Source organism: Euphorbia lathyris, chromosome 10 (assembly GCF_963576675.1).
Source record: "Euphorbia lathyris chromosome 10, ddEupLath1.1, whole genome shotgun sequence".
Taxonomy (NCBI): Eukaryota; Viridiplantae; Streptophyta; class Magnoliopsida; order Malpighiales; family Euphorbiaceae; genus Euphorbia; species Euphorbia lathyris.
Window position 1 is genome coordinate 48,643,224 of NC_088919.1, and position 23,115 is coordinate 48,666,338.

Consider the following 23,115-nt stretch of genomic DNA (forward strand, 5'->3'; position numbering starts at 1 on the left):
TAGTGAGATATGATTTAATTATCAAGTATTTTTGTTTTCAAACCTGGTGTTTTAAACACCGATTTTATAATATTCTGATAATCCAATACTAGCAATAGGCTCATAAAAACTAGATAAATAGTTACAATCTAAAAAAAAGTATTAAAAATTAAAATTATTTCGAATAATATTTCTTACGAAATCACATTTTCAATTTTTTAAAATAAGCTTTCTTACTCTAAACAAGTATTCTCTCCTAATAAAATAATGCTTAAATAATCTTAAAATCCCAAATTTAAAAACTTGAAGCTATTTAGGATATAGTAAATTAACTCTTAGATTTTTTAAACTTCAAGAAAATTTCCTCAATTTGAAGAAAAACCAAAAAGAAAACAAGAAAGAGCAAGTTTATCTATCTTGCATAAGATTTAATTTCTAGTTATACAATTTTACAGTTTCACTTTAACTTACATAAGAAGCCAAAAAGCTTTCTTAACTTAAGAAAGAAATCAACAAAAATGGAGGAAGACCCATCACCCAATTTAAATAAAAAGGAAATAACTTTCAACCTGTTTTAGTCAAAAATCAAAAAAAGAACCCATCTTCATGTTTCACAGTGTTCTTTGTCGGATAAAAAAATCCCCCCTTTCTCTTTCTCACTCTCTATATGTCATTTTCCATGTCTCTTTTACAGTAGAAGTAAACACTGAACCACCCAACAAAAACCCATTTGGTCTTCCTTCTTCCTCAGTACTAGATAGAGAGTAAGTAAATAAAAACTTGGAAATTTTAGGAAACCCAAGAAAAGGATCAAAAGGGCAAATTAGGAGAGAGAAACTTAAGAGAGAGAGATGAATTAAAAATTGGGTTTTTTTTTTTTGGTGTTTCAATAAAAAGCCTAATTGAAGCAAAAAAATTGCTTTAAAGTGAGTGAAATTATCTGCAAATGTCAAAACAGGAAGAGTCTGAAGAAGAGATAAACACAATTGAGCAATGGAAGTGGTCTGAAATGCAAGGTCTTGAACTTCTTTCTTCTCCTCCTCATCCTCCTCAGCCTGCTACTGGTTCTGAAACTTCAATTAAGACACAATCTTCACCAAAGATTGAAGCTTTAATGGTGGAAAGAAGTGAAAGTGGAAGGGGGAAAACAGGGGATGTTCTTCCTCCAATTGGGTTTTTTCAGCTTTTCAGATTTGCTGATGGGTTAGATTATGTTTTAATGGCAATTGGGTCAATTGGTGCAATTATCCATGGCTCTTCTTTCCCTATTTTTCTTCGTTTCTTTGCTGATCTTGTTAACTCTTTTGGGTCCAATGCTAATGATTTGGATAAGATGATGCAAGAAGTTGTCAAGGTAACATTAAAAACAGTAACTTAACTTTACATATCCCCAATTTGAGTTTTAACTAATCAAAATTTGGGGGTTTTTTGCAGTATGCATTTTACTTTCTCATTGTTGGAGCATCAATTTGGGCTTCTTCTTGGGCAGGTTTGTTCTAATTTTTATTTTATGGGTCTTTTTTTTTTTGCCATTTTTGGTTATGTAAAATGTGAATTGAAAAACAGAGATATCATGTTGGATGTGGACTGGGGAGAGACAAACAACAAAGATGAGAATCAAGTATTTAGAAGCAGCATTAAACCAAGACATTCAGTTCTTTGACACTCAGGTTAGAACCTCCGACGTCGTTTTCGCCATCAACTCTGATGCAGTTATGATCCAAGATGCCATTAGTGAAAAGGTAAGCACAAAACAGAACAGACCAAAACAGAGTAACCCTAATCTTTTTCACTTAAAAATCCAATCTTTTTTGTGCAGTTGGGGAATTTCCTTCACTATCTGGGCACTTTTGTTTCTGGATTCATTGTGGGTTTTACTGCTGTTTGGCAATTAGCACTTGTGACTCTAGCAGTGGTTCCCCTAATTGCTGTAATTGCAGCAATTCATACAACTACATTAACTAAACTAGCTGCTAAGAGCCAGGAAGCAATGTCACAAGCAGGAAACATTGTAGAACAGGTAAATTTAAGAAAAGTTTGATTTTTTTGTTAGTTTTTAGGATCTGGGTATTGGCTGATTTGAGGGTAATTGATTGCAGACGGTAGTTCAAATTCGGGTTGTTCTAGCATATGTTGGGGAATCAAGATCATTACAAGCTTATTCTTCAGCATTGAAAGTGGCTCAGAAAATGGGTTACAGAAGTGGATTGGCTAAGGGATTGGGAATGGGTGCAACTTACTTTGTTGTTTTCTGCTGTTATGCTTTGCTTCTTTGGTATGGAGGTTATCTTGTTAGACATCATTATACTAATGGAGGTCTAGCTATTTCTACCATGTTTGCTGTCATGGTTGGAGGCCTGTAAGTTCTCTTTTTTTCTTCTACTACCCTACAAATTTAGCGCTATGGTTATTTGGGGAAAACGGATTTAGATTGCACGTTGAAACCGTTGTGCAATGCTAGCAATAACGTTTTATAGATGGAGCAATTTCAGACTCTATTAACGATAGATTTGACAGTCAGTTTTCTGTTAATTTTGTCCCGCTTCTACTTTATGCAGTGACGATTCCAGGATTCACTGACAGAGAGGGGTGTTTGGGATGCTTTTTGGTGATCTATGGATGTCCAATTGATATTTTTTCGATTGCTTTTGCACAAAAAAAGAAAAAGAGTATTTCGATATTTTTGGCAACCATGAATGCTGAAGCCCCCTGACGCCCTTGGATCCGTCCCTACACTGCAATGTTAGCGCTAATGTTTAGTTCTAGGTGGACGCTAGTGGAGCTTAGATGGCAGGCACATACATGGAACTAAATTAACGTGAAATAAACTTATATTGAATCTTTCCCTAACGGAATCTGAAATCGCTCTATCCATAAAACTGAATGGAATCTGAAATTTCTCCATCTACCGAACCGGAAATTTATTTTTTTCGTAATAACCATAAAACTAATTTTGTACTTTATGATTTTCTTTATTTCTTCATTTTAAAAAGGTATTGTTTTTGCTTAATTTTCAGGTCATTAGGCCAATCTGCTCCTAGCTTAGGTGCATTTGCCAAAGCAAAAGCTGCAGCAGCAAAAATCTACCGGATAATTGATCACAAGCCGGGAATTAACCGGAACAGTGAAACAGGACTAGAGTTAGACACAGTTACAGGACTAGTAGAGCTTAAAAATGTAGACTTTTCATACCCATCAAGGCCAGAAGTTCCCATTCTCAACAATTTTACTCTCAGTGTACCTGCCGGAAAGACTATAGCTTTAGTCGGAAGCAGTGGCTCCGGAAAAAGTACTGTAGTTTCCCTCATTGAGAGATTCTATGATCCCAATTCAGGTGAAATTCAATAACTTTTATGAAACAGACTTGAAACTTCAATTACCGTCGGTGCATTTTAGAATTAACTTATTTTTTCATTTCAGGGCAAGTTATGTTAGATGGGCATGACATAAAGACATTGAAACTGAGATGGTTAAGGCAACAAATAGGGCTCGTTAGCCAAGAACCGGCTCTGTTTGCAACCACCATTAAAGAAAACATTTTGTTGGGTAGACCGGATGCTGATCAGGTTGAGATTGAAGAGGCTGCTAGAGTTGCTAATGCTCATTCTTTTATTGTCAAGCTACCCGATGGGTTCGACACTCAGGTACGAACACGTGTTATTTTGGACTAATTTGATAAAAGAAAATGTAAATCGATGCCGAAAGTTCATTTTGGATGAGCCAACTAGATCAAAATGACCCTTTTTTATCTCATGAGCTAATTTTAACCGGTTTCAAATGTAAGAAACCCGGTGATTCAATCACCGGGTTTAGTGTCAGATGTCAAAGTCCGAAACTTTTTCGGTTGCAGCAACATCTGATACTGAACCCAATCTTTGCATTTTAAATACGATTTCTTACGCACTTTGAAAATCTAGACAAGAGCATTAGGCCTGGAAATATTTTTAAACAGACCTTATTTAAGGAATATTTATTAGAAAAGACATTATTATGAGAAAAAATCCTCAGAAATATATATAAAAATATATGAAAATTGAAATCTACCTAACTAGTTAAATCAAAAGACTTTTTATTTCCAACAATAATGTGTTATCTTAATGCAAGTTAGGATACTGTCTGAGGGAGATGGGAAATGTGGGGTAATGCTTAGTTAAAGTGAAATGAAATGATAGACTAATTAGGTGAGATCGGTTTATTACAATTCGGTTCTGTTCTAAAGAAGAAATCAACGGTTTAAATCAATTTTGTATCTTTTTATTTGGGTATTCGATCTAATTCAAAAATCTCTAAGGTTCGTATTTAAGGGAAATCTACAGAACTATATTAAATAAAAGTCAACAATATAATTCGGTTCGGTTCTAAAAAAAAGTCAAAGATTCAGATTTTTTTTTATTCGGGTATTTAGTCTGATTCAAGAATTCCTAATTAATTTTAATTTAATTGGATTTTTTTTTTTTTAATATATATTTGGTCAACAAACTTAAACCAAACTTCATTATATATTGATTTTTAGAAGTCAATGTGGGGAAGTGTTTTAGTCATACATTGCATTTGAAGGCAGGTAACATGGTTTGGTCAACAATCCATGTGCATAAATTAGGTCTTCTTTATATTAAAAAAAAATTAAGTCTTTCAATAAATGTGTTGGTCTAACCTTGGGGAAATTAAAATAATTCAACATTAGATCAGGAATAAGAATCTTTGTGATGTTGACCAATAAGAATCTTGGCGCAACGGTTGTCGTGTGACCGAGAAGTCACGGGTTTGAGTTTTAGGAGCGGCCTCTTGCCAAAAAAATTGGCACGGGAAGGCTTGCCCCCAGTGCACCCTTGTGGTGGGACCCCTCTCCGGACCCTCGCTTAGCGGGGACGCGTAGTGCACCGGGCCGCACTTTATTATTAAGCTCCTCATCTTTTAAACGGACGTGTTAAGTTTGATCAATTATTTTTTAACACATTAAGTCGGTGATAAAGTTTGTGTAGAAAAGTAGCAGATTAAAAAGGGAATTAAGATGTCAGTTTCTGACACGATTTACAGAAATAACCCGCTTAACACGACCCGTTTGACACAATTATCATTTTTGCGTCATTTATATCATATAATGAGAGGGCGAGCCTTGGCGCAACGGTAAAACGTTGTTGCCGTGTGACCTGAGGTCACGGGTTCGAGTCTTAGGAGCGGCCTCTTGCCAATTAAATTGGCAAGGGAAGGCTTGCCCCCAATACACCCTTGTGGTGGGACCCCTCCCCGGACCCTCGCTCAGCGGGGACGCGTAATGCGACCGGGCCGCCTTTTTTTTTTTTTTTTTATATCATATAATGTTGAATATGTAGATCATATAACACGATACCGTATTTTGACGATGTTGAATTGGCAGGTGGGTGAGAGAGGAGTGCAATTATCAGGAGGGCAGAAGCAGAGAATAGCTATAGCAAGGGCAATGCTGAAAAATCCGGCAATTCTGCTTCTCGATGAGGCGACAAGTGCCCTCGACTCGGAGTCGGAAAAACTAGTGCAGGAGGCCCTTGACAGGTTCATGATTGGAAGGACAACTCTTGTCATTGCTCACCGGCTCTCCACGATTCGAAAGGCTGATCTTGTAGCTGTACTTCAGCAGGGAAGTGTGACGGAAATCGGAACACATGATGAACTCATTTCCAAAGGAGAGAATGGTGTTTATGCTAAGCTAATCCGAATGCAGGAGGCGGCTCAAGAAACAGCTCAAAACAATGCCAGAAAGAGTAGCGCAAGGTGCGTCGAATCGAAGGTTTTTCGATAAGTTTGTTATGAATGAATGCATTAGTTTTTGTAACTAACATGTTTCTTCACCTCACCTGCAGACCCTCAAGTGCGAGGAACTCGGTGAGCTCTCCGATAATTGCACGTAATTCTTCGTATGGTCGATCCCCATACTCGCGGAGGTTATCTGACTTCTCTACCTCGGATTTTAGTCTCTCCCTTGATGCCTCACACCCGAGTTACCGACTTGAAAAGCTTCCTTTCAAAGAGCAAGCCGGCTCATTCTGGCGGCTCGCGAAGATGAACTCTCCGGAATGGGTTTATGCACTTGTTGGCTCTATAGGCTCGGTTATTTGTGGTTCGCTTAGTGCTTTCTTTGCTTATGTGCTCAGTGCTGTTGTTAGTGTCTACTACAACCCGGACCACGGTTATATGAGTCGAGAGATTGCAAAATACTGCTACTTGTTGATTGGACTTTCGTCAGCTGAACTTATATTCAATACACTGCAGCATTCCTTCTGGGATATCGTTGGCGAAAACCTTACCAAACGAGTGAGAGAGAAAATGCTGGCAGCTGTGCTGAAAAACGAAATGGCGTGGTTCGATCAGGAGGAAAATGAGAGTGGTAGGATTGCAGCGAGATTAGCTCTTGATGCGAATAATGTGAGATCAGCTATCGGAGATAGGATTTCGGTCATTGTGCAGAATACAGCAGTGTTGCTCGTTGCTTGCACAGTAGGATTCGTTTTGCAGTGGCGCCTCGCCCTTGTTCTTATTGCAGTGTTTCCGTTTGTCGTTGCAGCCAATGTTTTACAGGTACGTTTTCATTTTTCGCCTTCTGAAACTTCAACTTATTGCTAGAGATACGAAAACTGACAATCGATTTTGTCAATGGCGTTCTTCATTTGCAACAGAAAATGTTTTTGACTGGTTTTTCCGGAGACTTAGAAGCTGCACACGCCAAATCGACTCAACTGGCTGGTGAGGCAATAGCCAATGTAAGAACCGTTGCTGCATTCAACTCGGAGGCACAAATTGTTAGTCTTTTTAGCACGAACCTGCAGATTCCTCTTCGACGGTGCTTCTGGAAGGGGCAGATTGCGGGAAGTGGATTCGGAATCGCTCAGTTTGCACTCTATGCTGCCTATGCTCTTGGCCTTTGGTATGCATCCTGGCTTGTCAAGCACGGAATCTCCGATTTCTCAAAAACAATCAGAGTTTTCATGGTCCTTATGGTATCCGCCAATGGTGCAGCCGAAACATTAACCTTAGCTCCTGATTTTATCAAAGGCGGTCGAGCAATGCGCTCAGTTTTCGACCTTCTTGACCGAAAAACTGAAATTGAACCTGATGATCCAGATGCTACTCCAGTTCCTGACCGTCTTCGTGGAGAAATCGAACTCAAGCATGTAGATTTCTCGTATCCCTCTCGCCCTGACATTGCAGTTTTTCGTGATCTAAATCTCCGCACTCGAGCTGGAAAAACTCTTGCACTTGTTGGTCCGAGTGGATGTGGTAAGAGCTCAGTCATTGCACTTATACAGCGGTTCTATGAGCCATCGTCCGGAAGGGTTATGATCGACGGGAAAGACATCCGAAAATACAACCTCAAGTCTCTAAGAAAGCACATTGCTGTAGTTCCTCAGGAGCCCTGCCTATTTGCCACAACAATTTACGAAAACATCGCCTACGGGCACGAGTCAGCAACCGAAGCAGAAATCGTGGAAGCTGCTACTTTAGCCAATGCACATAAGTTCATATCAGGACTCCCGGACGGGTACAGCACATTCGTAGGAGAACGAGGAGTTCAATTATCCGGTGGACAAAAGCAGAGAATTGCCATAGCACGAGCCTTACTACGAAAGGCAGAGGTTATGCTACTTGATGAGGCTACAAGTGCACTTGATACCGAGTCCGAAAGATTGGTCCAGGAAGCTCTAGACCGAGCTTGCTCGGGAAAGACCACAATTGTGGTTGCACACCGGCTATCAACCATCCGAAATGCTCACGTTATCGCAGTCATAGACGATGGGAAAGTAGCCGAACAAGGCTCACATTCACACCTATTGAAAAACTATCCTGATGGTTGTTATGCCAGGATGATACAGTTGCAACGGTTTACGCATAGCCAAGTCATCGGAATGACTTCAGGTTCGACTTCCTCGCCTAGACCGAAAGGGGAAGACGAAAAGGAGGCGTAACGAGATCAAGTGAACAAAAGCTGATCCATGTCAGCAAACAAGGAGTATATTTCAGATACTCCTTTGTGATTTTTGAGTTTTTTTTTTGTTTCCAGCTTTTAGTATAATACGTGTATTATTATTATTATCTATTTTTTTTAACCATAATATTATCTAATCTTGTGAATCTTTCTAAGGAAATGATAATAGCAAATATTTCCACGAGATTGAAATATAGTGATTATGTAGATATTAATATTATGTTATTTATCTTGTGAACCACGAATATTCTAATTAATATAATCTTGTTCGAGATTTAATCACATTTTAGGCTCTTTCGCTTCTTTCCATTTATTATCCAACTCGGTTTGTGTTGCCTGTTGAACTAGTGTATATAGATATCATTATTCGGATCTTGATTGGAGCCCTTCACATATTATGTATAGACGTGTTTATGGCTCGGATTGACCTAACCGGCCATCAATTTAACTGGGTTAAGATCGAACTGAGCCGATCTGTTTTATTTTTATAAATTTCGAACACAACACTAAAATAAACAGACTCAGATGAGTCTAGACCGTTGACTAATATTATTTCTCTCTCCAATTCTGACCCATTGAACTTGTTTACTAGTCTAATCTAATACCATGTAGTATTGTACGTTTTGGTCCCAATCCAATCCTTTGGCCTTCACGGCTTTAAATCGCGTCAACATGTATTAAGAATATATCTTACTAAATGATACTCTAAAGAATATTCCACGGAAACATCATTTATATATGGATCAATGTCACCATTCGGATCCGGAAGACTCGTAGGAACCATCCGATCCGAAGAAATATTCTTTTAAGATGCGAACAATACCTTTCAGCCACGTGGAGAAATCTCCATCATCCGTTCCAATCACCGTACAATTGGGAAAGGGGAACCGTTGGATCGAGATAAACAGTTACGCAAAGAACATGAGGTACATGATATGGTGCGTCGTCTGACACCTCAGAGGTGGGAAGGCTTTAGGTCCAATGAAGTGAGAACATTTGGCATCCCGTTTGCTATGTCACAGAGTGCACCACCTGACGGCATCGTAGTTTAGACATGGCAGAGCCAACCGAAGGTTAACACGTATCGGTGAACCATTTGGACACATTCCTAAAATGACTATAAGCAACTATAAATAGACAAAGGTACGTAAAACTCAACAATTGTTACTATTCTTATTGTGTTCAACCTCTTATCTACCCTTGCTAGTTTAAGCATCAGAGTGGGTTCACCGAATGCCTACCCTTCTCTGACTTACTGTTATTCCCATTTCAGGTGATCAAGGGAGGTTCTAGAAGATAAATCAGATTAGACGACATCATTAATAAGCTCACTAATGAGATTCAGTTGATTCATGTCCTTATTATCATCTCCTAGAGCCCCTCTTTGTCCAGGCATTCTGCTCCAGGGCTGGCCACTATGTACTAGATCGTTACAACTCGAGTTTGGACAGCGAGCAGACACCGGGACCCGTAATAATTAGAATAATCAATAGAGGGATTACACATATTGGAGTTCCATCAGTTTGATAAATAGAGAAAAATAATGGAGCTAGGTGGTGGAGTAAGCTATGGGATGTAGACATAATTGAAAAAATCCAAAGATTGAGGTGTAAAATTGAAATCATGGAAAATTGAATTGGGTAAGCATCAATTTTTAACGTGGGGATGAGAGTGGGGAACAAAATTATTGTTCGAATGTTCACATGGAACTTGTAAGCATGTGCAAAGACAATATACCAACATAAGGGCAAAATTTTAAGGAACAAAACACATTATTACTTCCTACATCTTAATTTTAATCTTTTCCTATTTTTATTTATTAAATCTCTATTTATTTTTTTAGAAATGTGCAAATAAAACTTCTGTATTTTCATTGATTTGCAAAGGATTGTGGTTTTATTCTTTGTAAAAGACGATATTGTAGTGACGGATCTACAATTTTTATAGAATTTTTGACATTTTCCGGCGAACAGTGGGTGGTTCAAGCCCCCCTAAACCCCAATGGTATCGTCCATGGGAATGTGTTTTCCGTGGTCAGTAAATTGACTAACTGTGTTAGTCTTATATGACATGATATGTTACACTTTGATGACATAATAATTTGACTTGTCGACTCTTTTGATCTGGCACAATGAAATATTGATTCTTGCTGATGTGATATGTTGACCGGATGATATGTTATGCTGACTAGATGACGTGTCAAACAGTGTTAGTCAATTTTTTTTTTGTTAATTATGTAAAACACACGTCCTCTTTTGTAAAAAGTTAAAATCACATTTTTCTACTCGTAAATCAATCAAACCACACACAAAAAAAATTATACTCTTTTCTATACCTGTCCATGAGTCCGGATATCCGCCCGCCCAGGCCCGTGTCCCTTGGATCGGGCTTAGACAATAAAACTTGTTCATAGACCCAGCCCGGTCCAGGCCTGCTAAAACCTGCCTATTTTTTGGACGGGTTTGGAATTAATAAAAATAACACGGGCCGGCCCAACCCGTCTATTAATATCAATTAATAAATTGTATATATTTATATATTAAATATTTAGTTTTAAGTATAATATTTATTTTTTATAATTAATAATTTTATATTTATATTTAGGTGTGCTTATATGGGTTGGGCTTGAGATTTGGTTTTAAGCCCGAGCCCAGCCCGAGCATTTTTACCTAAAAACCCAATAGGCCCGGCCCGGCCCGACAAATCTACTCTTTTCTAACGTGCGATGTGGTCCGAGAGGATATTAAAACTTTATGTTTCTTCGCAATGAGAGCATAATAGGTCAAAATTATCAGACATGAATAAAATAAGCTACATTTCAAATCGAATTTCACTTACGTCCCATTCATTAAAGATTCACTTAATGTATGTGATTATAATTGATTGAGAGTACAATGTGTCTATAACGATCTGATCCGGTATGGGTGGCGTAGACCGTTTGAACAAAGAGCGACTCTAAGAGATGACGATGAAAGTAGGAATGAACTGAATATCATCGAAAATGGAAAGAGAGTAACTAATATTTATTAGTAAGTGAGAATCAAATATATGTAGACCGTAAAATCCAATGTGTTGAATTTGAGGTAAAACGGACAATATATGTATAGTATTTAGCTAATTTTTTAAAGGCAAAAAGCATCATGAGGCCCCTGATCTTTCATTGTTTGGTGCATTAAGCCCTCGATCATTTATTTAGACACATTGAGCCCCTGATCTTTCACTATTTGGTGCATTAAGCCCTCGATCTTTCATTTAGACACATTGAGCCCTTGATCTTTCATATATAGGTGTATTAGGTCCTTCCATAAATAAATTAATATATAGGTTTATTAAAGGCATGTTTGGTTAGGTTTATATAACTGCATCGTTTTGCATTTTCACTGGACACTGCAACATTTTGGAGCTTTTCATGAAAAACTCTTTTCATGAACAGTTGTTTGTAGTTACTTGTTATTGATAAAATTACTCTTCTTATTTCCACAAAATGTGTTTCAATTTTAACATTATTTTTATTTTTAGAACATAATTATCGAAAAACAAGGTTTTATTGTGTTCAATAAATATTTTACTTTTTATTTAAATTATTTTTATTAATTTGTATAATATATTTTTTATTTTAGAATTTGTTATTTTTAGAACATCATTTGTTGTCACACCAAACATGCCCTTAATAAACCTATATATTAATTGATTTATGGAAGGACCTAATACACCTATATATGAAAGATCAATGGCTCAATGTGTGTAAATGAAAGATCGATGGCTTAATGCACCAAATGGTGAAAGATCAGGGGCTCAATGTGTCTAAATAAAAGATCGAGGGCTTAATGCACCAAACAATGAAAGATCAGGGGCCTCAAGATGCTTTTTGCCTTTTTTAAACGGAGATGAAACGTGAAAACGTTGTTAAAGAGGGGGGTATTCATGCAACTAGGGTTGGGCGTGGATCCTGGAGATACTGGACCGGACCGAATATCCGAGGAAAAAACTCTGGAATTGGACCGGACCGTTGACTTTTTTTTGAAGAACCGAACTGGATTGGACCGTTGACTTTTTGTCAAAGAACTGGACTGAACTGGACCGAAATTTATCCAGAACCGGACCGATAACCGGATTGGATTGGATTGGATTGGACCGAACTGAAATAACCGAAAGTTTAACAATAATAAATTTATATTTCACACATTAACTTTATATAAAGAGAAATATTATATAGTATATAGTTATATATTTTGTAAGGTTTGGTAAACTAATTACAATAATATAAATTTATAATTTATTAATAAGGTATAACATTATTATATAGTCGTAATCCCGATTAATTCCCGTTTATAAAATGAAATAAAAAATATTTACCTAAAATGTAGACATGGAGAATCGAACACCTAACCAAATGGAACATTGTTAATCACCTTAACCATCCAAACCAATTCTACTAATTGTTAACCATTTAATTAAGTAACAAATATTAGAAGTTTTAAATATTAAAATTTTTAAACATTTTACAAAATAGAATCTCGTGCTTCTTTTACCCATTCTCTCTGCTTCAAGGAGAACTATTACTAGGGATTGTTTTGCTTTGTTCAACACAGAAAAAATGAAATTGAAAGCTTTAATCAATTCTCAATGTCAAAGAGTGTCATTCACTACAGATACTTGGACAAGTATTCAAAATTTGTCATATATGTGTTTAACTGCTCACTTTGTTGATAGTGATTGGTGTGTCAAAAGAAAATTCTGAATTTTTGTGTGATAGAGAGTCATAAAGGGGTTCATCTTGCTAATTCTATTAGTTCTTGCATGGATGAGTGGAGGTTGACTAGGGTCATGTGCATTACTGTTGACAATGCTTCAGCAAATGATGTAATGAAAATTCTCAGGTTCATCATATCCTACCTCTAGCTTTTATTTTCCTGAGGTAATGAAAATTCTCAAGGATATTACATTATGTCAAAACAGTAAAAATCCTTCCTTAAAATACATGGGAACTCAAATGAGGAAAAAATTTGATAAGTATTGGGGTTCTGTTGATAAAATGAATGTGATGTTTTTTGACCTAAGGTATAAAATTAAGTACTTGATGGCTAAGTACACTGAATTTTACAGTGAGAACGATGCTAATGAGTTGGTGGCACAATTCACAAAGATTATTATTGCATTGTTAGCTGGGTATATAGTGCTAAATGTGCAAGAAAATGTGAATCTTAGAGCACATTCTTCTAGTTTGGATGAAGAGGATGATGAGATTGATGATTATTTTTTGAATATTGATAAAGATATGTCAATTGAGGGAGAATGAGAAAGATATGTCAATGAGGCACCTGAAAAATATGTAATTGAGTTTGACATTCTATTGTGGTGGAAGGTTAATGCTATGCGATATCCTGATTATCCAAAGTTGTAAAAAATGTTTTTGCAATTCAATGCTCAACTGTGGCTTCTAAATCTACGTTTAGCACAAGTGGTAGAACTTTGAATTAATTTAGGAGTTCTTTAACTCCTGCTACATCTGCGGTTTTGATTTGTTGTCAAGATTTGTTGAAAACTTCAACTCAAGCTTTCAAGAATGAAGAAGAAGTTGAAGATCTTGAAGCTATTGTAGAAGGTAATATTTACTTAGCAATTATATTTCATAGTTTTATTTTAATTAAATGTTTATGAATACTAACTATATAAATGTTATTTAATTTGTAGAAATTAGTTCTGATCCTGAAATTGCATCATCTCTTTTATCCATATTTCAATTGGATATCTAAGGTTTTTTTTTAACCGAATCAAATGCACTTTGGTAAGCATATTTTTTTCCTTTTACTTTTTGCTAGTGTGTTGATTAATTTTATTGAAGTGAAAGCTAATTAATTTAACATTTGTTGATTCACTAATATGGTAAATTTTATATGTTTAGGTTGATGTTTGACTTTTACTGTCTTTGCTTTGGCAAACAAGGAACTTGTTGTGTTAAGAATATTCAATTACAAATTGGGATGATGATTATAGAGATTTTGCTAATGAAGTGTTGTCTTTTTTGAATTAAAGGTTGTTTGTTTTTATGGATTTGTTATTTTGTAACTTTGATTTTGTGGGTTTTTTTAGCCTTGTTGTCTACCGTAACTTTTAATACTTTGATTTTGTGGGTTTTTTTTGCCTTGTTGTCTACTGTAACCTTTAATGAATGTTGTTTACTTCCTAAAAAATATAATTTATTTTAAATTATGTAAGATAATAAAATTTTATATTTTATTATCTTGTAAATTAAATTTTTAATTTATTTTTTAGGATTTAAATTATTAGATATTTATCTGAATCACCGAAAAATTATATTGGATTGGACCGGAACCGAATCTCCGAATCCCCGAACTGGACTGGACTGAAATTATGGGGCAATTCAATTCTGGAGATTTATTCTTTCAATCCATCCTTGGAGATTTCCTTTTATTAATCTCCGAATTTCAATCCAATACTGGAGATTCATGAATACCCGACTTGGACCGAACTGTGCCCAGCCCTACATGCAACATGGAGGGATATGATGGAATCTGACAATGAATGGAATGGATAGGATGGCTAGGTGTAATTAAATTCCAAGAAATGTGGGACCACGACCACACCTAATCTGTTTCTTCTGTTCTTAAACAGATCAGAAAATGATAACCAGTGTAATGTAGTGGGCACACCACACCACACCACACCACACCACAGTTTTGTGTTTTTGTATTTTTCAAACGTTTTTTCAGCTTTTTAACATTTGACTGTAAACCATTGTTCTTGTCTGAATTAACTATGGCATTTCAGAATTGTTATGACACGCTTCTTCTTGCTTCTGCAATTATGCTTAGTTGACTTTACTTTATTATGTGTTTTCATGCGTAAAAATAAGAATGTGCATTTTTCCCTTTAAGACCGGATAAAATCCAAATTACCAAACCTAACCCGTTCAATTCAATTCAATTTTTTTTTTTTTTTACTTTTTGGGCTCGAAATTGGTGGTATTTTTAGATATGTTTCGGTATCTTAGTTCGGTTTGATATATGCACATATTCAGTTTTTTTTTTTTTTTTTGAGATAATAATCTAAATTACTAGTTCCGAACAAAGCAACAAATAAAATAATTCTTTGAATCTTAATAAAAATACAGTTAAATCTCGATAAATGAATATTCGATAAAGTAATAACCTTGTTTATATAATAAATTCTTTTGGTCCCGACTTGGACCAATAGACTAAAGTAATAACCTCGCTAAATGCATTAAGTAATAAATATATTTAAATCCTAAAGGGCCCAATGAAAATATAAATTAATAATTATTGAATTACATATAATTTATATAGACCAAAAGCTTCAATCAATCAACTAGAAGTCATTTCTTCTGAAAAAATGCATCTATAGTTGATTATTTTTTCTTTCCACCTAAACCAAAATGAACATCATCCTTAACTTTTTGTAGTACAAACACAACTTCTGGTATATTTTGCTCATGTTGTAGCAAGTAGTTGTTTAAGGTGACCATTGCTTGAAAGGCCTCTTTTGACGATACATTTGCGACAACGCAACTATCATCTGACTCTGGATCATTTCCATCATTATTGTTCATTATTGACTGGATAATTTCTTCGTTTATAAGCGATTCCATAACTGCATCATTCTCGTTAAGATAGTTCAAAAGAAAATTATCTATTCATTTATCGATAAATAAATAATCTCACTTAATGAATATTTTTTTCCGGTCCCAAAGATATGCATTTATCGAGATTTTACTGTATATATATTTTTATTGAATCCAACAAGGATGTGGTAAAATATTTTTTATTATTCTTATCACTATCAAAATTTAACAAACTACTTTTCTTATAATTCTTTAACCTTTTTTATGTATATAAAAAGTTGTAATTAAAAATAAATACTTTTAAGTAATTCATTAAAAAAAAATATTTCTACTTAGTTAAAATAAGTATTTTATCTTAAATGTTGGGGTTTAATTATTTTCCCAGTTGGACTTTGACCTCATACACATCACTAGATAAATGGTCATTCAATTTTGACTATTGAGAGTTGGTTTCAATTTAATGTCATAAAAATGACTATACATTCATTTTTGTTTTACTAAATCTATTGTTAGAAATTTGATGTATCACTACTTTAACCATAAATCAAATAATTAGATTTTGAGTTATGTCATGTCAACAACAGAACAAACAACACATTAAAAATTCAAAGATTATACCTACTAATGAAATATCAATTTCATTGAGAAATTTACATAGAAATTCATTTAAAAAAAATTACCAAGTAATAATTTTAATTATATCAAACTAATTAAATCATTACTTTAAGATTTATAAATGTGTTTTTTTAAAGTTTAAAATTCATGAATTTGGATGTAGAATGTTTAAATTAGAATATAAAATCATATTTTATTTATGATATGATATAAAAAAAAAGTGTCATTTAAAATTAACTTTGGTAATATAATTTAATTGTAATTTTATATCTAATTATGCGTTGGAATTGAACTTAAAAATAGGCATTCAAACTCGGCCCAAACAGACTAACCTCAACCTGTATGTACACTTTTAAGGGAAAATTACACAGAAATTCATATTTGAAAAAATATTTATAATTATGTCAAACCATAATTTTGGATTATGTACTTTTAATATATTTTAAAGATTAGAATTTATAAATTAGAAGTCTTATAATATATTTTATAGGGTTTATGATTTATGAATTGGAGTCTAGAATTTTTAAATTATAGTAATCATAATATATATAGAGAATAATGACATATTAAGAATTAAGTTTGGTGATATGACTTACCATCTTATTTTTATAAATCTTAAACTGGGGTAAATAAATAATTCTCATACCGGCATAAAAATAGGCAGGACTGAACCTGGGTAGGCCTATTGTCATTTTCCTTTGTCTAAGCCCAGCCCATTGGACATAGTCAAACAGACACGTGGCACCACAAACAGGTCTAATCAGTAGAAATTACATCAAAATAGTGGTGGACAAGAAAATTCTCAAATCTCTCATATTCCCTCCTCAACTTTTATAAAAATATAAAACAAAAAATGTCATTATGAAAGCAAAAGAGTTGACACTGTCTGTCTCGACATTATACAAGACAAGGAGAGAGGGCCAAACAACAAAAATCTGAAAGATGGGCGGGTAAAAAAAAAAAAAAAAAAAAAAAAAAAGTAAATACATAAATGGCGCACCATAATTAAGTATAAAATTATAACTAAATCATATCGTAATTGTTATTTTTATTATATTATTATTTTTTATATATTATAATTTTACGCCATAATTTAAACATTCTAGACCCCAATTCATAAATCATAAATTTTAGAAAATATATTTTAGATTTCTAATTTATAAATTCTAATCTTTAAAATATATTAAAGTACTGATTTTACTAGTTTGACATAATTTAAAATTATTATTTGATATAATTGTAGATAGTTTTTAAAATGAATTTATATATAAATTTATAAAAAAAAACATTATAAAACTTCCTCTCAATAGTAATACAAGATATTGGAAAGAAAATCATTGTCTTTCGCATGTTTTAAAAACTATATTTTATAAAAGGTAAATTTCAAATAAAACCCATGTAATTTCATTAATTTTTAGATAAAAGATTATGGTTTACTTTTTGTCAAAACAAGGATTGAGGTTTCGCACTTGAATTAATGCTATTAAAACCATCTTTAACGATCTGAAAATGAAAATTTTCAAGAATTAAATTTGTTCAATATCATATTTTTTATGGATCTACATTTTTTATTTTCGAAAATCATCTTTTTTAGAACTTTCTCTCTCTAAACATTAACTTTCTCTCTCTTTACCAAACATCATCTAAATAATCTCAAAATAAAAAAGTTGAAGAATTAAAGTTGTTTAGAATATTAGTAGTTCTTAAAATATGTCATTTTTGAAGTCATCAATGGTGATTTTAATAGTATCAATCGAAAAAGTCCTTATTTTGCTAAAATTGAAAACTTCAATTCTCGTTTTGACAAAAAAGTAAACCACAATCCTTTATCTGAAAATTAGTGAAACTACATAGATTTTATTTGAAATTTACCCTTTTATAAATTAGGGATCTAACATATATTTTTTTATTAGGCGCCTAAGTTATATTTTTTAGGATTTATGAATTGATGCAATTTTATAATCATAATCAGATATAATTTTCATGTGTCATATGCGAACTAGCCCAAACATTGGCATAACTCCTAAGAAGCTTTACGATGGGTCGAAACATTGGCACAACTCCTAGGAAGCCTTAAAACGGGTAGGAAGCCTTAAAACGGGTCGAATGGAACGTATTGATGGTTGTTCCTCCCACCAAGTATATATAAGAACTACTATACAGGACAAGGACACTCCAATAAGGTTTTGATTGGATGAGAAGTTTTGAAAGGTAATTAAAAGGAAGGCAGGGAAGGGTTGGTGGAAACCCTTGTTTGGAATTAAAAAATATGAGGTTAAGGGTTTATGAAAGGTTTTGAAGGGTTCAAAATCAACAAGTTTTTAATAGATTTTCAACTCACCAAATCGGTGGGTTTGGAAGGGTTTTGATGAACCCTTACCTATCTCCCAAACAAGGGTAAGGGTAATACCCTCTCTCCCCCTCCTTTCTATTCCCTACCCTTCCTTACCATCCCTTTAATTACCCTTCAAAACCTCTCATCCAATCAAAGCCTAAAGGATCTCCGCCACTCCTAAGTCAATGGAGAAACACTAGGCTTAAACACTTAAAAGAAAGGATCTCGGCCACCCCTAAGTCAATAGAAAAACACTAGGATTAAATGATCAACCCTATGGGCAGAGAGAAGGGAGGAGCCATATGGACAGATGGGGCCATTAGGCCCATAGGGTGAAATCTGTAGGTATTGGTTGGCTAGCTGATGACTTGGGAAAGATCTTGAAGCCACACAGGACTTCAGCCTAGCCAAAGTTTGACCCCGTGACATAGAGCAAGAAGTCCAATCCATATATACAATGAGAATTCTCCGCCCCAACGGGGAAAAGGAATCCCCATTAACTTTTCCCATGGGGATGGGATGGAGGAAAACAAATCCCAAAAGGCGCGGGGAAGTGGATAACCCGAATCTTGAAGAATTAAGCATTAAAGCATTGCGAGAAAAGAAGACATAGTAATTGAATTAGTATTACATTTTCCTAATGGTATTATGCGACAAAATTTTAAATTACACTAGAGAAAATTTTATTTAGAGTTAATGCGGAACTGGGATCCCCATAGAGACAGGATGGGAATGGAGAGAGTAGTCCCCATCCCCAACCCACCCCATTTGCAACCCTTATTGTGATACCAAGGCTTGTAAACTTGGTAAAAATAACTCATTTAGGGGTGACACCTTCTGACACAACACTATTTATAGATACAACCCAACCGACACGATTATCATTTTTCTTGCATTTATATCATATATAAGCGCATATGGAGCATATATATAACAGAACACGACTTTGACACGATAACCCAAATCGCCACCCCTACTCAGGAGAGAGGGGAAGTTACATTAGGATCAAACTAAACCATTGGATCACAAAACTGCAGATCCCAGCATTATATAATAATAACTTGTATGGTTAGTAACAAATAAACCTGTCTATATAAGCATGAGATTCTTACAACATCAAATATCAAGTCATCATAAGCTTAGGGCCATTATCTGGCATACCCATCCCACCAGCCAAGTCGGCATCAAGTTGTGTGTGGGGTGCAGGTCCCAGCATTTGCTTCACACTGCATTTACAAAAATAAGAAAAGAGTGAGAAATCCTATCATTTAATTTTACAGGTCACGTCATTATACCGTGAAATGAAAATTATACTCCAGTTTGTAAGCAATGTAGGATGCAAGCATTAGATTTTAGTATCATTAGATAACTGAAGTATTGCAGCCAAATTCTAACATCTTGAGCTTGAACATCACATGTCTCTCGTAGTGTCAGGTAATGTGACAAGAAAGAAAACAATTATGAACACTTCAGAATTCAGTTCTGCACCGAAACAACTGTAAATAATGATTTGATTATGAACACATTATCGTCTATACTTTTGGTCATAGACCGGCAACAGAAAAGATAGAGTCCATAAATCATTTTATAATTTTTGGAATGTGTTCCCCATCCATAAATCGAACACAAGAACAGAGTGATACGAAAACAAAAATGAATACAGGATCACCTTTCACCAATTCCTCTTAATGGAAGTCAGATCCAAAGGAAACCACACTGAAAAATAATAAACTACACACATAGATATCAAATTAGGGCAAGGCAGTCGAGATTCTGGTAATGAGATTGTGGCTCGCTTTAAAAGTATACTTTTAAAAGATTATTGCAGCTTCCCTTCTCCTTGAAGTTTGGGAAAAATATGTTTGCAGTACAAAAAGCTCTCATGGGTTGCAAAATTTGATTTAATAAGTAAGGAACAGCAACTGTGAGAGCATTTGATACACGACGTGCAACAAGCCTGGCTCGCTCTCCACTGTTACCCATAACAATGGCTATGGCCAACGGGAATAAGGTATTTCGATTTGGGAGGAATGAATGGCACTAGATGGGGAATAGGCTAAGTGAAAATGTTAGGGCTGAGAATAAGTCATAACTGGTCAAAGGTTATATACATATTGGTATGGTTGCACCAAATTGTCTTTGGTTACCAAACTAATAATATAACTAATATAATACAGCAAAAAAAAAAACTTAACTGAAATTACGAATAACCAATCCATAATCTTCTTCTGGTTCAGTCAAGCTTTCCGTTACCTGAATTATGCGCAGCCCTAAGTTTAACATCCATATCCTATTGTCAGGATCTTCCTTTGGCAATTAACCTACTTAGTCACTAGCTCCTGCTCTGGGACTTAAGAGCTTGAAGAGTCTAATATGATCTAAACTAAAACCAGAAGATCAATAGAGTTCTCTCATGCATAGTTATCAAAGGCACAAAAGGCTACAGGCTCTAGCATGTCGCCTGAGAAGTCAAAAGGCAGGTACTATTCAAGAGGGACAGACCTCAGCCAGTCTTTGTGAGCCTAGCGCCTTGTTGGAGGCACGCCTAGGAACAATTTTATAAGACAGCATTTTTTACTGTTCCAAGTTAAAGGTGTTTGTTCAATCTCAACCCTTCCCTATCTATATCATCTACAGTTGAAGAAAGTGCTTATCATATTCTAGAGTAGGAAAAAAATATCATGAATACCTCTACTTTAAGTGCTAGGCCTAGGCCAAGTGCAAAGGAGAAGGCTAAAGCACCATTTTCTAGTGTTCAAGAAAGAACTCAAGTTCTTAGAGTTAGGGATCAGGAAGAAGATTCTGAATTTGTAGATGAGTACTTCGAAGATGAAAAGGATAAGATTGAGAACCTTGAAAATGAATATGATGTTGGAGATGATGAGAATAGTTGTGATGATCACTTTGATGGGTGGTGAATATATTCAATATAAACTTTAATAATCATTCTCTCATGTACCAATAACGAACAGATAGCCATTATAAATGAAGATGAATATAAGACTTCCATAAGAAACTTCAATTTAGACATTTTATTCCCCACCACAAATTTCCAGGACTCAGAGCATAAAAAGAAGCCCAAGATGATCCAGAATAAGAAAACAGTCAATAGGAACCATAACAATTGAAAAAAAAAAACACTTACCGTCTCCTATGTCTTTTGCTCTTGAAGTGATCGTCCCTCACAGTTACATCAGCAAAGTACCGGCTGAAAATAAGAAATTCATCATATTCAACAATAGATATATACAGCAACCAAGTCTACCAAATCTTCATTTTGCTTCAACAAAACAAAAGGTTCTAAAAACGAAATAAAACCTCAAAAAGGCAAATCCATCTTCCATGAGTAATTTAAAAGCTTCAATTCACTTTGACTTACTCGCAATGTAAACAATAATATTGGCCCATGCCAGGTAAGTCCTCGTCAAGGGGCAAAGGCTTCTGCTCTGCATCGGGCTTCTGCAACAGGTCATAGACCGCATCGTCACGTGATCGAGAGAACAAAAATTAGTCAAGGAAATCGAGGAGCATACACAAACAACAATTCTTTGGCTTTAAGAAAAAAGTGCGTAAATTGAGAAAATTTTGGAAAAATCACGAGATGAGAACTTCAATAGACTAAATTAAAGGATATCTTTGATGAGAAATTTGGATCTCCGAGCTGTTTTGTGAGAGTATCTCCTCTTCTTCACCTTCCTGCTAGGACATTTGCCTCCCATTTTTAGGGTTTTCGGGGGATCTTTGCAAAAACCCTAGGCGACTGATGGAGGAACCGGAAAAAGATGGAATCTTTGGGTATTGTGGTTTATTTATGTCAAAAACATAAAACCGACGTCGTTGGTTGTCTCGGTGTTGAAGCGACGTCGTTCACTCTTGGATTACACTTTTCTTTTTTGTGAGCAAAAATATTCCGAACTGTCTGAAATTTTCAATTTGACTCTTGATGTATAAATGATTCCACTACAACCTTACGTACGGTAGAGTCCACCTGGACCCTAACCTGTTTGGGAATTAGCTGTTAGCTGATTACATTAGCTGTTAGCTGTTAGCTGATTACATTAGCTGATTTGACTAGCTGTTTGTTAGACCTGTTTGGTAAAAATTAGCTGATTGATAATAGCGGTTTATGCAAAAAGACAAATAAGGGCATTAATTTTGGCGCAGAATAAGAGAGAGTCTATTTATTGGGGTCAAAAAAGTTCATTAATTTTAATATCCCAAAACGCTAATTGAAAAAGCTCCTAAAATGAGCTTTTTCAAAATTAGCGTTTTCATCCCAAAACGCTCTTCCAAACCTCTCTCCACCAAACACTCCAATCAGCGGTTTCAGTGGTCAAACCGCTAAAGTTGATCAAAAACGCTCTTTTTATCCCAAAACGCTCTTTGCCAAACAGGGCCCAAATGAATTTGCCCATTCACCGTTAGATATAATCTAGCAGTGAATGACTAAATTCATTTGATCATTTAGGATCCAGGTGAACGCTAGTGCCTTGACATAACCCCGATGTAATTCATCACATAAAGTTTAAATAACAAAAAAAAAAAAAATAACTCACTAAATATTATAGGACAACTTGTGCCACAGATTTAATAAGCATTTTTTTTTCTCCCCACGATAAACAC

General features: G+C 35.0%; 2 protein-coding genes across 2 annotated transcripts; one reads left to right on the forward strand and one right to left on the reverse strand.

The window, feature by feature from the left end:
• The first annotated feature begins 708 nt into the window (after positions 1 to 708).
• On the forward strand, positions 709 to 8,123 carry LOC136208943 (ABC transporter B family member 1). The gene is made up of 10 exons (XM_066000243.1): positions 709 to 1,333; positions 1,414 to 1,468; positions 1,546 to 1,721; positions 1,799 to 1,999; positions 2,079 to 2,338; positions 2,997 to 3,313; positions 3,400 to 3,623; positions 5,357 to 5,730; positions 5,820 to 6,534; positions 6,633 to 8,123. Exons 1-10 carry the CDS (start codon positions 926 to 928, stop codon positions 7,917 to 7,919), a joined length of 4,017 nt encoding a protein of 1,338 aa, XP_065856315.1. The 5' UTR covers positions 709 to 925; the 3' UTR covers positions 7,920 to 8,123.
• An 11,392-nt stretch (positions 8,124 to 19,515) lies between these two features.
• On the reverse strand, positions 19,516 to 22,287 carry LOC136208944 (uncharacterized). The gene is made up of 4 exons (XM_066000244.1): positions 22,127 to 22,287; positions 21,872 to 21,980; positions 21,638 to 21,700; positions 19,516 to 19,718 (listed from the first exon to the last, which is right to left on the reverse strand). The coding sequence occupies exons 1-4, from the start codon at positions 22,209 to 22,211 to the stop codon at positions 19,616 to 19,618; spliced, it is 360 nt and encodes a 119-aa protein (XP_065856316.1). The 5' UTR covers positions 22,212 to 22,287; the 3' UTR covers positions 19,516 to 19,615.
• Between the last annotated feature and the right edge of the window lie 828 nt (positions 22,288 to 23,115).